This window comes from Biomphalaria glabrata, chromosome 7 (assembly GCF_947242115.1).
Source record: "Biomphalaria glabrata chromosome 7, xgBioGlab47.1, whole genome shotgun sequence".
Classification (NCBI taxonomy): Eukaryota; Metazoa; Mollusca; class Gastropoda; family Planorbidae; genus Biomphalaria; species Biomphalaria glabrata.
The window spans coordinates 43,295,378-43,314,150 of NC_074717.1; the positions used below are offsets into that span (position 1 = coordinate 43,295,378).

At 33.6% G+C, this 18,773-nt stretch overlaps 1 protein-coding gene across 1 annotated transcript; it reads right to left on the minus strand.

The window, feature by feature from the left end:
- Positions 1-420: 420 nt before the first annotated feature.
- LOC106056231 (E3 ubiquitin-protein ligase MARCHF6-like) lies at positions 421-18,745 on the minus strand. Its single transcript, XM_056035176.1, has 25 exons — positions 18,692-18,745; positions 17,512-17,608; positions 16,521-16,594; positions 16,251-16,394; positions 16,028-16,100; positions 15,660-15,813; positions 15,012-15,216; positions 14,591-14,652; positions 13,272-13,304; positions 13,013-13,064; positions 11,764-11,822; positions 11,546-11,655; positions 11,304-11,418; positions 10,438-10,641; positions 10,101-10,151; positions 9,893-9,993; positions 9,563-9,746; positions 8,316-8,495; positions 8,149-8,218; positions 7,754-7,935; positions 7,224-7,358; positions 6,291-6,380; positions 5,160-5,292; positions 3,835-3,970; positions 421-3,270 (listed from the first exon to the last, which is right to left on the minus strand). Exons 1-25 carry the CDS (start codon positions 18,720-18,722, stop codon positions 3,183-3,185), a joined length of 2,763 nt encoding a protein of 920 aa, XP_055891151.1. The 5' UTR covers positions 18,723-18,745; the 3' UTR covers positions 421-3,182.
- Between the last annotated feature and the right edge of the window lie 28 nt (positions 18,746-18,773).

The window sequence follows — 18,773 nt, forward strand, 5'->3', positions numbered from 1 at the left end:
ACTTGACTCTCTGAACTGACTGAACTCAAAGTCGATTTTATTCATTCTACTTCCTATTTTCTACATCAGGAATTCACGACTCTTTTCAACGTCTAAACATGAGGTGAACATTAATTCAGGCAATGTCAACTGAGACTGTGACAGTCATCAACACTTTTAAGGCTGTGAACAGCTGGCATTGCTCTCTCTCACCACTGGAAATCTTTTCACAAAGAATGGTCAATATTATGCAGTTATAACAAGGCCTGTCTTCAAGTACAAAGATAATTGAGGAGTGCAATATTTCCCCTGGCTACGCAGCCCCAGCTGTGACCTGCAGAGTTATCCGCATCCAAGGCAAGCAGAACCATTGTCCACCAATGGTAGATTAAGATTATATAAATATATATAATAGACACATTAAAAGGAACAAAATGTGTGTTTTTTTTTATCAGATTGACTTTTAATTTCTCAATGACCAAAAGTCACTGGACATTTCTTTCAGGCTCGTTACATTAATTGTTGCATGTATCCACATCAATGAAATTATTTCAAAACTTAAAATCAATGATGAATTATAGCAATGGATGCATGAATTAATTGTCCTGAATATTTTATTGTGTAATAAAATGTTGAGTGCAGCCAACTACCAAATGAAATTATCAGAATATACAACACAATGGATTGGACGATATGTGGAATGAGATGAAACAGAGTTACTTAACAATGAACAGATCCATCATGGTACTAGATTCAACTGTCAAAAGTTTCAATTATCAGTAGTTGGAGCTTTGATTTGTAATTTAAGTTTAGAGCGAGCACTAAAATAAAAAATTTAGTTTGGTTTCAAAGAATTGTTACTAACATTGTTTCAGGTTTGTTTTAATTTATGTTATTTGCAAAAAAAAAAAAAATAAATCTTAAAATTATACATCTCAAGCAATTTGAAAGCACTGTATTTTGGGTTTTAAAAAAATGTAATATCGCTAAACAAAATTTTTGAAGAAAAAAAACATGCAGTTTACACTACAGAACAAAAAAAAAAAAAGATTCAAAAAGTCAATGATAATACTCAATTCAAAGGGAACAATTAATTACAAAGCCAAATATTTATAGATTTTATTTACAATTACAATAGAAAGTTTGGAACATTGGATGATTTTTAGAAACCTCAACCCTGTATTCCCTTACTTTTAAACTGGTTCACACCAGCTGTGGTCTCAAAGGTCATCTAGCAGATGCTCTTGAGCAATGTATTCGAGTGCTGGTTTGCTTACAAAACAAAATGGTGGATCCAAAGAAATTGTCAACTACTTGATTAAGCAGCAACACAGACCAAATTCAACAATGCTATCTGCAGGTTAGTTTAGTTACTTCTAAGTAGGCTTCCAGAAATCAAGTCATAAACAAAGGGTATGCGCCATTCTTGTCTATTGCATTTATCACAAGTTACAATGACATGTGTAGAAAGTATAGGTTAAACAAGTTGACATTATAATTCAAGTTTGTTGGCTTTAGTTCATGTTTATCAATATTATGATAAGAGAGTAGCTGTTATGTGGATTAATTGAACTCTAAGCAATCTATAATACAATAGCCACATTTTAAATTATGGACAAGTAAATAATTGTACTGAAGCTCAAGTTGTTCAATATTCTGACTAAGACAATGGCCCAAGGAATGATAATGACAACAGAAAAATGCCTTCAAGTATTTTCTCAAAGTGATTACAGCCACCATGAAACAGGGAAAAATAAAAACCTCCATTACTAACAAAGTTTTCTTTTAGTGACAAAATGAAACATAACTTACTAGATAACAGCACAGACATTTGAAACTAGTTAATGACAAACATTATATTATGGGAAATGTGACTTTCTAAATTATGAATTAATATGTATTTTGCATTACATTTGACAAGTATTCAAGAAATAAGCCGGACTTTTGACTTTGCAGTTTGATTAAATTTTACACAGTAGATTCAATTATTGTATGCAAAAGGTGTTGTCTTAGTTTAATTAAATGTCTTCTTAGTATTTTAAATTGTAATATCCTTTATATACTTCAACTTTTTTGTTTTTAAATGTGAGTGTTTTTTGTTATGAAAAATGGGTCACACACAAAATCAAAGATCAGATACTCTGTTATTTTACATTTTATATTAGTTTTCAATTACAATGGTATATAGTTACATTTATAAACATTATTTACTTTAATCACCTTAATTGATGGCTTTTTTTTTTTTTTTTACAAATTTATTTTTTTCTTTATTTCATCAGATTTGTCCAAAACAAAATCTTTAATACAAACTAAATCTTTATAATTAATATAAAATAAGATTATTTACGCAACTTCATTTGCTATAAGCAAAAATTATGTATAGAGAGAGAAACATGATTGATAATGCAAAGTGCACCAGAAAATATTGAAAGTATCCAGCGAGTGCATTCTCTTCTTTTTTTTTTTTTTTTTTTTAAACAATTCATTAAAAAAAAAAAAAAAAGAAACATACAACATAGAGAATGAAATGATAAAATTTCTTTAAGAATGTCTGTTATTTTGTTAGAAAAAAAAAGTAAACCAATCCAGCGACACATTTTCACTGAAACTTTTCCTGATGGCATGGACAAGTGTATAAACAAAACGAATATAATTAAGAAAAAAAAAGTTTCCCATACAATGACTGAAAATAAATCACACATCTGTCCAGCACAAACAGACAGGCAGTCGTCCTCATTGATAAAAGGAAAAAAAGAAACAATATAAAGACCCAGCACAGCCCAGAAATAACAATGAAATGTTAGATGATCTAAACAGACTTCATCTGTCTATTGTGAACCATATTCAGCACAAACTCTCTCTAGAGATAAATGTCATAACAAAATGAATAAATAAAATCTTTGCTTCAAATTTATAATTCCGTGTACGTCTACAGAAACAAAAATATACACAGGCTCCATACATCAGGGCACATAGGTCATATAAAGAGTCTAAAGCCTTGAATGAACAGACGCATCATATTCACAACATTATCTACAGATGTTCAGATTTCTTCCTTCAACAAAAAAACAACAACTCACGCGTCCACAGCATTCAATTGTATCAAACATCAATTTCAAATTCACCTAATGCACATAATTTACACTCCCGCCAACACTCATGATCAACGTCATTCACACCCATTCTTAAGTAGATCTGTACATCTATGTCACCATCTGGTCGGCATTCACCTTCCTTTCCTGGCTGGTAGCGTGGTGGATGTAGTTGACTAGGCGCTGACCAACCAAATACCTAAACACAACACAAAGTTCAAGATGAACTGGGATCAATGCCAACAATATTAAGAAAAAAAAAGGTTTGTTCTACTTTGTACTGCAAGCATTTCTTTGGTTAAAATGTTATCCTATTGTTTTTGTATGAGAGCTGACCAACCAAATACCTAAACACAACACAAAGTTCAAGATGAACTGGGATCAATGTCAACAATATTAAGAAAAATTTTTTTTCTATTTTGTACTGCAAGCATTTATTTGGTTAAAATGTTATCCTATTGTTTTTGTATGAGAGCTGACCAACCAAATACCTAAACACAACACAAAGTTAAAGATTAACTGGGATCAATGTCAACAATATTAAGATAAAAGTTTTTTCTATTTTGTACAATTTTGGTTAAAATGTTATCCTATTGTTTTTGTATGAGAGTTCACTATGCCTTTTTTTTCCTCCAAAAACTTCAGAGCAGCTGTTTTGCATATTACTATTTTCAGATTTACTCTAAACAATGGGGGTTGTAAGTTTGAAAAAAAAAAAAAAGGGAAGATCTGGTTCAAATAGATCTGCTATGAACTAACTTACTTGTCATCCTTGATATGGTTGTACAGTCTTCTGAACTGCCGACACTGAAACACCAGCATAGCTGAACACAAGATCAGGGTGAGTACAAATGGATAGATCCTTCTCACCACTAGTGTTTGGGTTTCAAAACTGACACCTAGGGAAGATAAATAAAAAGTCTTTGAAATATATGGGCATGGGAAGACTGATTGAATAAACTATTTTATTTTATTCACCCGTGCCTGTTTTCAGTAGAAGTTTTCCTTTTGGTCTTAAATGTTTAACCTACAGTTTAAAGACTTCTCAAGCCCATCACTATGACAGAAAATGTAAAGCTGACCCCTGAGTTTATCTTTACACCATTTTTGAGCAGGCAGCTCTGGTGAATGCCAATGTAGAAAGATATAATACTTTCTGTTCTACTGCAGATCGTCAAGCTAAAGGCAATATTTTTTCTGCACAAACTTGTCTTAACAAGAATCTGTTTAAAATACATAATGCTTTTCAACATTGGCACACTGTCTTGGACAAGACTGACAACAGAATCAAGTGAGCCTCAAATAGTTTGGGTCTTGAGAACTCTTCATTACAAATGTTTAAAACTACAAGGAAAAGATCTAGAACTGAACCCTTAACAGTCTTTAATATTTTTTGAAGAGTTGGCAGCCAGGTCTGAATTCAATTCTAGCGGATTCATATAGTATTTTACAAGAAAGCAGATAAATCAAATAAAACATAAATGCAGTTAATTTTTATGTAATATTTGATTTATAACAATGAAAAATGTTCCAAACATGATGTATGAATATTTATTTTTGAAAATTTATTTGTGTATGGTACTTTTTGAAGCACTAGCGAGGGTGCAATCCAGGGGGACATAACTGAGCAACTGAAAGTAGGTTTTACAGTAGAATACCGTCTTACACCCACCTCCAGGTGTTTTTCTGTTATTGAGGACACTGTAGTCTTTTGCCCTTCTATTTGGAAAGTTAGCTATGAAATGCTGTATTTTTTTTAGTCTCTGGTCGGATTCCCACTCCCTGCCCCCTCCGCACTGCCTCTGATGCTGTGAAAAACCATCTTGGTCGATGTATTTTATTATTTTTTGGAACATCTGGCTATCAAAATTTAATGATTATCATTTACTTTCTACTGTATAAAAGTTATTTAAAATTTAGGAATCAGGAAGTGGAACAAAAAGTTTGATATTCAACTTCAATTCGGTCCTAATTGTTATGGCCCACAGGGTGGGACATTGGACCAGAACAGGAAATAAAATTGTCACATTTGACTGGAAAGGGTTAAGTGTTTCAATGACAAACCCTATTTGAACAAATGGAACTTACCAAAAGCAGGAACTATGCTGTGTGCAATGACGTAGGGAACAGCCAACGCCATGCCCAAACAAGTAGAAACAGGTAAACAGATGTGGACCATGATAAATTTCATGTTTAAATTTCTCATGCCGTCATTGTAAACCTGAAGGCAAAGCAAGTTCAAACATCGTCATCACAACTGAGACAAAAGTCAAAAATCAAAGCTGGTACATCCTCAACAAAGAAAATGAACATAGCAAGAAGTTCAACGGTCTGTTAGTACTGAATTTTGCTTTCATCTACAAGCAGCAGTAATTCACAGGTAATGCTCTTAGACTGATCCTTGAAAGAAGTCATGTCTTGTCTTTCAACAAAATTAATGTAAAGTGGATCATTTCTTTTCAATATATTGAAGTGAATGCTGTAGAAATTTTTAACAAAGTCATTCTATAACAAGGTTACAAAAGACAGTTTGTGTGGAAACACAAACTCAAAATCGGCCCCCTAGTAAAATGTTTTACATAATTCGGATAATCCCAGTCTTCACCAGGATTCGAACCCGGGACCCTCGGTTCGAACTAAATAAGTTAATTGTTTTGAAAAGGCTCAATCTCGTATTCGAATCCTCATAAAAAAAAAAAAAAAAAATTCCGCTATATAAAAAAATAAAAAAAAAATGTTTATAAGATTACTATTCGTCTTATATTAGGTCTAAAATATAATGCATACTAATTAGCTTTTTCTTATAAAAAACTGCTTGCATAATTGATTTTAAAAATTAGAATTTTCGCTTTCAGGAAAAAAAAAGTAGCCGTTGCATCAGAACTTTGAATGGTCTAAAATATTGTGAAGTCGGATTTTCAATATCTCTTCTAGTTTACGAGATCTAAACGGGACGGACGGACAGACGAACAGACGGACCGACATTTCGCACAAAACTAATAGCGTCTTTTCCCCTTTCGGGGGCCGCTAAAAAAACACAACTTCTCATCAATTACTTTACAAAGCTTTCACTTTTGTTTTATTTAGAAATGTGTTCATTGTCTATCAAGACATAAGGAGCCATGTACAGTAAAAGAACCCAAAACCCTTTTAATCATTATTGAGAGACGCTTGTGTTTGGTGTAAACACTATATAGAGGCTGAAGTGACAAGACTTACCCTCTCTATTGCTCTCTTCAGCCACCACTGAGGTCCCATCATCACCACAGCTGTGAGAATCTTCATGTGCAGTACACCAAGGGCCCAGTCCTAGAGGATACAACAAGTGCTCAGTTCTACAGTTAAGTTCATGGAAATAACTTTTTACTAAATTGAGTTTATGTTTAACTCCCCCCATTGGTCCTAGTGTTTTTTATGTAAGTATTTTTATTTCTTGCAACTTCTCTATGATAGCGAGCGGCCCAAAGCAGCGTTGGAAACATAACAGGTGATCTAACTAGATATAATTAATATATCTTTTCTACTTTATTCTTTCCAATTAAGTCATTTGTACTAAAGTTGTTTTTAATTTTATTTTAACAATGTTATTTTTGGGGGGTCCTAAGTTGAAGACTGGGACTTTTAATTTTGTTAGCTTTAGAGCCCCTCTGAGTCCACCCAGCTCTAATTAGTTGGGGAAAAGTAAAGGCGGTTGGTCATTGTTCTGACCGCATGACACTTTCATTAACCGTGGGCCACAGAAACAGATGACCTTTACATCATCTGTACCACAAGGTCTGAAAGGGAAACTTTAATGTTCCTTTTATTTATTTTTTGGTAACCAGTATAAACAGAATTTCTAGAAAAAAAGAATGAGGTTTTAATGCTTTTGAAAGATAGCCTGTTCCCCCCCCTCCCCCTCCCCAAATTTGTTATCATAATGAAAGCATGATAACTGACTGGGCTCAACATATACAGTGTTGAAAAAAAAAAGTCGATAATAAGTGATTTACAAACTCTCCTTAATTCATTTCAATTCTGAAAAAAAAAAAAAACTACTTAAAAAAATATAAGTGTTGGACAGGCGTGTATAAAGAGTTTGACAGGCGTGTATAAAGAGTTTGACAGGCGAGTTTGACAGGCGTGTATAAAGCCACTACATTTATGACATACCTGCCAAGGGAAAAATATTGGCGACTGATCTAGTGGCACTCTCATAGGTGCCACAATAATCACATCAAACAGCAGCCCCAACAGAAGTGGAATAACAACCAACAGAACTAAAGCCATGACAAGTGACTTGACAATCTAAGATAAAAGTCAAGGTAATAATAGAAAGCAGCAACAAGGATCAAGACAATAACAAAATTACTAACACAGCACTGAAAACATCAAAGTCCATTTGGGTTTTTTAAAGTTTTAGTTCAACGCCACAATATTCTTAGGTCAATGTAAGCTTGTGCAGCCAACTTAACATCTCGACATTCTAGAAGGTTTGAGCATTTGCAAGTATTATCAGCCTACATACTTGTGTAAGATTCATTTCACAATACTTTATTAAAATCCAGTTTCCTAACTAACAAAAATAAAGTTAAAAATTGACTGTAAAAGAGCATAATGTGATTGAATTATGCTTTTAGGTCTGGGAAGTAAATAGTCTAGAACTAATTTAAAACAAGGATTTAAAAAAAAACAATATTTACCAAAAGTCCCCACAGTTTCAGTTTGGCCTTTATAATAGCCCAACCCTGCAAGTACCAGCCTGCGATGACAGTTGATACTCTCAAACATAGCCAACAGATATACAGACCGCAGCCGGCGGTGTACAGCTCATGGATCTTAGTGTCTCCTACCCAGAGCCACATCAATTGTCTCCCAATGAAAACTGGAAAAATAATGTGAATAGTATATCTATTCTGTAACAAAATTGTCTAAATAACATAATATTCAGCTGTTCTTATGTTTATATGCAATGTATGTTGCTAAATATTTATTAAATATTAATACAACAGCATTAAAAAAATAAAACATAGAAAACCAAGTTAAAGTTAATCAGATAAAACACAGAAAGATAACTAAAAATATATCCAGAACATACCGGGTAGGACCAGTGATATTGTACTGGCCATGAAAAATGTTAAGCACATTAGGATGACAAGAGTAATAATCTGAAATAGCAATACAAGTTCATTAGATCAAATCCGACTGAAGTGCATTGTTATAAAGAAGCTATAGAAAATTTGGCTTTCAATTTTTCTCCCTCACCCTGGCCACAAAGAATGATGGCCTCTTGTACGGCTGGAATCCTGTTGGTCCGCCACCCTGCAGCATGGCTTGATGTGCAGCGCCGAGGCCATCCCCAATATCTTGAGCTGGTGGAGGACCTGGATTGTTAAACCTTGGTTCAGGATTGGGTTCATTACTGTCAACAATACAGCTTTTGTCCTGGAGAAGAGAGACAGCTTTGTTTTAATGAAGTTAAGTTACTATATTAGACTTGTTAAGTTACTGTAATAGACAAGTTACTATAATAGACATTTTAAGTTACTGTATTAGACATGTTAAATTGTTGCCATTGTATTAGAGATATTAAATTACTACTAAGGTAATAAGGATATTAATTCACCGCATCTAATATTTTTAATACACGACAAATAATAAAATAGTTTTGATATCTTAAAGATTACAAAAAAAAAAAAGATATTTTTTATTGTTACAAAATTTTGCAATAAAATTTTGATTTTGATATTGTGTCCTTTTTAAACATATTTTTGTTAATACTTGATATGTAAGTTATAGTCCTTAGTCTTTGTGAGTTATGCGTCTTTTGTTGTGAACATGTTCTTCCTGCCTAAGATGGCGTCCAGTGTTGAATGATTAAAAGTGCTCTGCCCAACTACGACAATCGTTGCCTTAATTCTTCAAGACATACTTAACAATTTTAAAGTTCACTAAATATGAAGCACTACAGTTAAAATCTACCTTTAAAATGTAATAAGTTATAGGTACAATGTTAAGCATAAGGAAACTTCAGCAAAAACAATTAGTTTTCATTCTAGCACACTTTATTTAATGTTTGCCTGGTTGGTATTTCTGATTATCAGCCCAGTTCATTCTAGAAAGATTACTTGAGACAAAACATATTCTGACAAACAATTACAAACACAAAGGCAGACAGCTGTCACAATCTTTATTTAACACATGATCTAAAACATCTATGACATACATAAAGAACATTAAACACATGATCTAAAACATCTATGACATACATAAAGGACATTAAACACATGATCTAAAAAATCTGACACACATAAAGGACATTAAACTCATGATCTAAAAAATCTGACACACATAAAGGACATTAAACACATGATCTAACACATCTACGACACACATAAAGGACATTAAACACATGATCTAAAACATCTACAACACACATAAAGGATATTAAACACATGATCTAAAAAATCTGACACGCATAAAGGACATTAAACACATCTTTTTCTACTCACCACTCCTTCCAGTGACACATCCCCAATCAGGTAGGACCTGAGGTCTAGCAGCCAGGCCATAGCTTTGGACCAGCCTTCCACTAACTTTTTCAACATGGCCCTGGTATGGCCAGCTTCAAGAAGGGAGGGCAGCACCACCTGTAACAACAGCAGCTCCAGGGACAACTCGCTGACAGGAGCCTCGCTGGAAAGGAGGAGACGAAGCATTTATACAACAAGAGTCATTATGTCAGAAGATGCACCTGAATAAATGTTGACTATGTTAACAAACGAATACATTGTTTGCTAAGTATTTAAGTCATAACAGATGTCTTGACAAGTTCAACTCACCTTGAGACCACCACCCTGTAGGGTAAGAATCCTGGAAACACAATTCTTATCACTTTAATAGGCAGCCAGAGCATGAGGAGCACAGCACTACCAAATATCACCTGGAAACGAGTCAGAACAGATCAGCTACCATACACTCCTTAAGGTCTACTAGAATACATGATATAGTTCAATACTTCCAACATAACTATCATGCTAGGTTACTTACTACTGATGCTATGAATCTTCTGAAGTGCCTGAAGACACAAAGATGGATCATCTGTGAATGGTAAAAAATTATTTTAAAACCTATGGTCTTGAAACAGGTATGAGCCCTAGTAAATGATGACAGAATGCATCAATTAATCCTATACTCACGACATATAAAAACATCTAATTATAAATTTAACCAGGAATGTGACTATGGAATCCGAATAACATCTCCAGAAACTATAAATAAAATATAGTTAAGTATTCAAATGACATCTGACTTCAATCTTATCCGGTTTCAACCGGAAGTGAACATATATAGTTTTATATATGTTCAGTTCTAAAATAATTCTCACCTCTTGAATTGGGTTGAACTCAGGGTCGTTCAGGTTGCGTAGAAACCACAAAACTCCAGGTCTGAGGACCTCGCGTGTCAGCAAGATGAAGGAAGCGAAATAGAAGACGTAGACCATACCCACTAGCCAGTGAATGAACATGGAGGTTCCAGGGGAAGAGAGGACGCTAGACTCTCTGTCTTTCAGAGTGGCATCAAACATTGACTGCGGATAAGGAACACAAAGTGACACATGAAGTAAAGATTAAAATTCAAACTTTACAGATTCACATCACAACCAGCAGATCCAAACTTTCTGATTTTCTGACTTTCTTAAATTGTTACACAATAAAAATGGTATTTTACTATTTGAAACTTAAAACCCAAACAATCTCCAAAAAGATGGACAGATAGTACAAGTTTTTTACCACTGATTGAGAAATGTTGGTATAAATGATGAATTCCTAAAGTAAATCCTATTTGAAACTGATCCAATATGGAATACTAAATTTATTTAATAAAAGGTGAGTTCCCCTTTCAGACCTTATGATCTATAGGACAGATGATGTTAAGGTCATCTGTTTCTTTAGCCAATGGTTAATGTGCAGGGTGTTATGTGGCCAGCACAACAACCAACCACCTTTACTTTCCCAACTCAAGTCAGGTTTAGAGCAGGGTGGACTCAGGGGCATCCTAAAAATCCAGAAATTCAAGATCCCAGTCTTTACCAAGATTTGAACCCAGGACCCCAGGTTCGAAAGCCAAGTGCTTAACCACTCAGCCACAGAAAAAAAAAAAGGTTCTGTTGTGTTAGATGAACAAAAGTAAATATCAACATGTGATGGTCCATGAAGGAAAACAGCAATACAAGATTGCGACAAAACTCACCAATGAACAAATGTCTAACCACCAACCACAGATGAGCGGGAATGCTCCTATCTCCATGACAACCAAGAGTTTGACCTTGACTACAACATAGCACAAGCCAAATATTCGTTGAACCCTGAGCAGAAACAAACACACACTACAAAATTAATCAGAATTGGATAGCTACAAATGACTAGTTCTGGAAATTTCCAGTTTAAGTTGAGAGAAGGCTGCTCTTTGTTATTCAAAGTAATTTCTCTTACTTTTTAAGTCTAGCCAGAGAACACAGAGTGTAGATAATCAGTAAAGAAACAGCAATAACCAGGTAACCAGCCAATGTTGTCAAGAGACCCTCAAAATGGGATGCCATTACCTTGAAAAATACATAACATAGTTATTTAAAGAATAAACTACTACCTAAAAAAATAATCCAATGTAAATATTATTTATCAGTGAGTCCAAGAAACACTTTCCCACTTACCAAATCTATCAGCTTGGCTCCAACCAGTGCAAAGTGACCAATATGGTAGGGACAAAATGCTGGGGGAAAAAAGAGATTTAATAAAATAAGTGAACAAATTTAATAAAGATATATATATAGGTATTACAACAACAGAAAAACAAAGCTCAAGTACAAGCTATGTCAAACCACTGACAGTTCTTCTGTTACACTTTTCAACTATTTTTCTCTGTTGAAGTCTCATACATGTAGATGGTCAATAACTGTTTTGAGACCCAGAATTTCTCTTAAACTTCCATTGGGACAGATTTTGTTTCTGGCATCCTTGAAATGGACAATTTTGTTGGATATGATCAGTATTTTGATATTCAATGCCAGTATGAAATATGATTTTAGTTCCATCTGGTAATGCTTTTCATGCCTGCAATGTCCTGTACTTTAAAAAATAGTGTGGTGTCGATGAAAGATGTTAAAACAAGATCCTCATTTCTCTTAGCCTCTTCTGTCCAAGATTGTTTTACTTGCCAATAAGCCAAGTTCTTTATAACATTCCAGTCAAGTTGAAAACTCCAGTAGAAAACAAGATATGAATAACGTCAGATAATCTGCCTGAAGAGAGCAGCTTCCAAAAGGAAAACTGTTTTAACTTGAGTAAGTCTCATGGCATCAGTAAACAGACTCAAAGACAAAATATTTTACCCAATGAAATTTTTGAGTGACGTTAGTTTGTTACCAATGAAAGTGAATATAATGGGTACAGATAATAAGATTTTTAAATTAAATTGAATTCACAAATCAATCTTCAGACTTTGGCTGGGTAGAAGAATTAGAACGGAAAGCTATGGGATCATATGCAACTATGGTTATAAGTATGAGTGTCAAAATATGTTCTATACAAAGAGAATCAAAATGTATCCAACACAATGAATGAGTGTCAAAATGTGTCCAGGACAAAGAATAAATGGCAAAATGTGTCCAATAAAACGAATGAGTGTCAAAATGTGTCCAAGACAAAGAATAAATGTCAAAATGTATCCAACACAATTAATGAGTGTCAAAATGTGTTTAAATAAATGAATGAGTGTCAAAATGTGTCCATGACAAAGAATAAATGTCAAAATGTATCCAACACAATTAATGAGTGTCAAAATGTGTACAAGACAAAGAATAAATGTCAAATTGTGTCCAATATAATGAATGAGTGTAAAAGCGTGTCCTGTCAAAATGTATGTTTGAAGATGTTTAACACTAACTTGAATATCAAACTTACCAAACACCAAAATAAACAAAGTGTTCAAAGAGACAACCCAGAAGACATGCTCCTGAAAAAGAAAACATTCAAGCATTGTGAATGCAGAAGTAAACTTTATGTAGCGTGGTCCTTAGATAAATGTAAACAAATCTTAGATCAGATGTAAAGAAACTAAACTTGTTGGACCCAAGGATTAATGATTAAATAGCACTGAGCATAAAACAAATGCTAAGTAAATAGGTTTTTATCTGAATAAAAGATGCAAAAACACACTTACCAGAAATACTAAAGAACCATCAAGACCAAGAAGCTGGACAAATAATTCAAGAATGTTCTAAATTTCATATAATATACAATACATACATGCAATACAATATAGAAATATTATTTTACTTCAATCCATCTAAACTTCCTAAAGTTTTGTCATTTTAAATTCATCCAAATATAATTGTCAGACCTGCCAACCAAAAAGTCCAAATGCGTAACGCTGATGGTCAAAATGCGTAACACTTACGCGATCCACTATTTTGTCTTATATATATATATTAGATCTAGATGTCATGATTAGATCTACAATCTAAATCTAGATCAATACGACAATAGCGATGATATCTAGACTAGATCTGGATCTATGTCTATATAATGAATATAATCTACTCTAGATCTGGGCTTAAGAGTGTTACCGATGACGTGGATCCGCTACAAACTTAGGTCTACTCCAATTTTTCGTAGGCCTACCTTCATCCTTGATCTATTCTATACTAAGACAAGACTAAGAATCTAGTCTAGATCTAGACTAGATGGTAGTAGATGTTATCGATCTAGATCTAGTCAATCTAAATCATACTACACTAAATTTGATCTAGAGATTGTAGATAATCATGACATAACGTAATGACTAGCTAGACTCTAGCTAGAACTAGATCTATTCCCTTATAACAAGATTCTAGATCTAGACTAGATATCTACAATGTCACTCAATGTGTTTTGAATTGATAGCACTTCGATATTTTTTCTATACAAATGAATAGGGGAATCAGGGATTCAACATAATTTCTACTAATGAACTTACAAAAACAAAAGTCACGTTGGTGTATCAGCTAACTGACGGTACCAACCCGCCAATCCCTCACTCTCGCGTTCTTCATTTCTAGACTAAATCTAATTGATTTTAAGAACCAATCAACGTATAGATCTGGACACAATGTGTTCCCCCACCTTTTCTGCCCCAACCCCAACAGGACGGCCTAGAGTGACCTCCGTGACTGCTCGTAAGCTAGTCAAGAGAGGAAAAAAAAAAAGGATACGAAATGCATAACGCGACGGGTTAAATGCGTATTTGCGTACTGACGGTCATTTTTGGGAGATTTTGCGTAACGAATACGCATTTTGCGTAACGTTAGGCAGGTCTGAATTGTTGTTACAGTAAATGGCTGTTATGTTCCTGCAGGTAATCAAATAAATAGACTCACTCTCTCCAAGTAATGAAATAACTAGATTCATTCTCTCCAAGTAATGAAATAACTAGATTCACTTTCTCCAGGTAATCAAATAACTAGCTTCACTCTCTCCAAGTTATGAAATAGCTAGGCTCACCCTTTCCCAAGTCAGCTCTTCTGCAGCTCGATCCCATTCAATAGGGTTCCAGTTATTATCATCTGCACATAGAGAATATACAAATTTCATTAAAAGAAATTTTAAAAAATACTCTTGACTAAATTAGCCACCAAGACAGAGCTAAAATGTGTGTCATCAATAATTTTAGTTTGAAAAAAAAAAATGTTTTAGGGATAAAAAGAAGCAGAAGTGAGACTGTGTGGGAAGCAGAAGTGAGACTGTAAAGCAGAAGAAAGAAAGACAATATTTCCCTAAGTCCCCTGGGTCTAAAATGGATTTTCTTTTATTATACTTCAAGTTTGAGTGTGAAGTTTTCATCGTAAAAAAAAAAAAAGTTCACATTTATATGAACTGTAAAATATCAACCAATGACTGCTTAGAAAAAATAAACCTTGTATACCTTGAGCAGCTGCATTATTTCCATTGTTGCCATCTTCCCCTAAAACTTCTTCCATTTCCATGGGTCCACCAGCATCCTCATTGCCTGCCATGACCAGATCCACAGGCTCTTGTGCAACATTGTTATTGGCTGGCACGGCTCCAGCACCGCCACCCAAACCACCAATGAGATTCAAGTTGAGTCCGCCTGCCCCAAGTCCATGATTCTGAAATGTTCAGTTAGATGTTAACAACACTGTGAGTGAAGTGTATAAAGTCAGCCAATAAAACATCAGGGATGAAGATAAAGAAAAAAGGGAAAAATAAATTTTTCTACCAAGGATGGATTATGAATCATGAAGTACATTGTGATGTGCAAGTATGAGGAAATATACTCTGCATACAAACTAGATTGTAAAATATGAAGAAAAAGAAAGTCAGGTACAGTGAGTCCAGTGTGAAGTCAGCTCTATGCAGTAGAGTCCAGGATGAATAATTTAGTAACCGGTACAACAATACAGTTATCTATAGTAAAGCATTTTTACTGTCAGAGTCTCATGTTGCCAAGTAGACAAGAAAGAATCATGTCTTTTGAAGAACAAGTTGTCAAGTTTCTGGAGTTGGTTGTGTTCTGCAGTGTTTGCATTTTATGACTAACTTTGAGACTCACCCTATGAGGGTTGTTGGGTTGGCCCAGCTGCTCCAACCACTCTGGGCCACCGCCATGAAGGATCTGTTCCCTCAGCCATACCAGACTGATGAAGGCACACAGAGTGCAGGTCACGACCAAGCAGCCTTGAAAACAATCTCCGGCAAGATTTTCTCTAAAAAACACATTATTGAAAGTTGAATCTCCTTCAACAGAAATTATAATTGTGTATGGACATTTCCTTAACTCTTTCTCTCCATAATTATTTACCACATTCTGATGGAATCAACGTTGGTATAGTCAGTTAGGAGAGAAAGAGTTAACAAGAATACTCTTTTATGTGCAATAAATCTTACTTTCAAGGCTACACAATATTTAGTATTACTTACGTAGATAACATATCTAAAGGCAATGTAACAAGAGAGCTGACAGAACCAGTAAACAAACATCGGTAAATACGACCTGAAAAACAAATATTGTCCCTTGTTAACTTCATGCAAATCCTGTTTGTAGTACCGAAATATAAATAAGTTTCTATTTTTAACATTGAACTATTCAAGATATTGTACGGATATGTGAATGTTTCTTAAAGTGAATAAGAACACATCTTACATGCAGTGAGAGGCACGACCCCCAACCAAGCAAATGCTACAAGTGTGTAGTGAAACCAGTATCTAACAGCCCTTGCCATGCTAGTTACAAGCCCACTCACAATATCCTTGATCGGAAGTCGATTGGGCATGTCAGGTGAGTAAACTGCTCAGGAAGAAAGAATATAAATACATATCTACATACAACAATAATACATACAATGTTACAACTTTTTTTGGTATTTCTATATATAAAAGGTTAATGGTTAACTTGTAAATATAACAAACTTACTAGGAGTGAATGAAAACCTGTGTTTACAAAGTTCACAGTATTCCTTCCTGCTGTATTTAAGCCACTGCACCAAGCTGAGAAAGCCAATACAATCACTATTATTCTAACCAAATGCATAAACTACATTACACTACTTCAAAGTTTATAAAAATAGCAGTCAAACTTTGTAGAATTGTTTTCAAACACACACACACACACATTATTTTTAATCTGTGTATCATCTATCAATCTCTGTCTACAAATAGTTTTCTCCCAGAGCATCTATAAGAGGTGCTGTGGTTGAACGGTAAAGCGCTCGGCTTCCAAGCCGGTGGCTCTGGGTTCAAATCTTGGTTTAGAATGAGATTTTTCATTTCTGGATGTTTGGGCACCCATGAATCCACCCAGCTTTAACGGGTACCCGACATAAGTTGGGAAAAGTAAAGGCAGTTGGTCATTTTGTTGGCAACATGATACCCCATTAACCGTAGACCACAGAAATGGTTGACCTTTATATCATCTGCCCTATAGACCACATGTTTTGAAAGGGGAACTTTTGTTACCTTTTCTTAAATTAATTTATTTTCCATTTTGGATTAGTGTCAAATAGGATTTACCTTTAGGAATTCATCATTTATCCCAAAATTTTGTGAAAATGATCAAATAGTATTCTACAACTAGGTCAAGAGTTTAGTACAATATTTTTTAAAATACTTTTGAGACGATTAATGTGAGCTTTGAGCTGAAAAAAAAAAGATATTTCTACCGAAGAATTCTTTAATTCACTATGATCGTATAAAATTTTCTTTTTTATTATTGTTAAAAGAAATAGAAATAAGACATGGTTTGTATCATTATATTACATTTATATATATGATGTTAAAAACAAATATTAATCGAGGTTATAGTAAATGTGTCAACAAGAATTAAGCTATACCCAAAGCAAACAAGAGGTTTTTTTTTAAATAAATTAGACTAGAAGACAAAATAGTGAAAAGGTTCAATCACAAACCAGTCCTGGTGTACATATTTGATGCTCCCTGTGCACACACATGGATGATATAATGGCTTATCTGCTGTAGCTTCACATCGACAAACTCGACAAATGTCTGTTAATTAGAAGTAATAGGGTAAACCCAAGGCTACATTTTCTTTGAAGATACATGAGCACTTCACATTAGCACTTAACACAAAGTTATGCATAGGGTGTAGAACTAATTATCTTGAAGGATTGTTTGAAATTTATGAGAAAAGGAGATAAGAACTGAGTAACATTTCATTTATTGAAATCTGCAAATTATTAAAGTTACATTGTAAATTAGATATAGAGCTCTAAATCTTCTAAAGATATATCTAGAGATCTAGAATCTCTATACAATTTAATTAATTATTAATATATCATTTATATTTTATTAAATTTATTGTTATAAAATGTTAATATATTAGTTATATTAGTATTAGTTATATATAGAATAGATTTCAATAGATTTGAATTTGAACAGATCTAAAGGCTAGTAAAGGTCTAAACTAAATCTAATTGAATTTGAAAATAGAATTTTATAATTATTATTATTATAGATCTAGAATTTATTATTATTTAAATCTATGAGTAGTAATAGTATGACTCATGAGTATAAAGATACTTAAATACAGTCACAGTGTAGATCTATAATCTATACTGACTATACTCTACTAGTCTCTAGTATACTAGAATAGAACTATAAACATAGATGATACTAATGATAGTGATAGATTGACATAGATATTAGTATTATTAGTATAGTAATAGATAGACACTAATTTACTAATAGAGTTATAGAGTTGTATAGAGATCTTACTAAATTACTAAATCTTAAACAAAAATCTAGATTCTAGATCTATTTATTGAGTATTATCATCTATTGATCTATAAAATAAATACAAATAAAGAGGTAAATTTTATAAAGGAACGCTGCAGCCAGAATTTATTATTTTACATTAAAAAAAAATAAGAAGGAAAACAAAAAATCAGAGACTGAGAGTAGACTATAGAATCGTTTTCGACGCACATTTTAGTTCTATTTGTTCTTTTAAAAAAAGGACAAATATTTAAATCTATTTCTAAAAGGTCTAGAGATCTAATAGACATCATTTATGTGTAATGTAGTCTAGATATAGATAGATCTATAGCAATAATAGAAATAAATATTTACCGAGTTGACCATCTTCCTCTAAATCGTCCATTTTTAGTTAATGTAAAGACTACTAATGTCGTAAAATTTAGAAAGTTGTTTT

What these genes read in the sequence shown, in the direction of transcription:
- LOC106056231 (XM_056035176.1), bottom strand. Translation starts at nt 18,722, where the DNA reads ATGGACGATTTAGAGGAAGATGGTCAACTCG. An exon ending in CCTTTAGATATGTTATCTAC is followed by an intron (nt 15,814 to 16,027) that starts GTAAGTAATACT and finishes TGTGTTTTTTAG; the next exon opens with AGAAAATCTTGCCGGAGATT. An exon ending in AAATAATGCAGCTGCTCAAG is followed by an intron (nt 14,653 to 15,011) that starts GTATACAAGGTT and finishes CTCTATGTGCAG; the next exon opens with ATGATAATAACTGGAACCCT.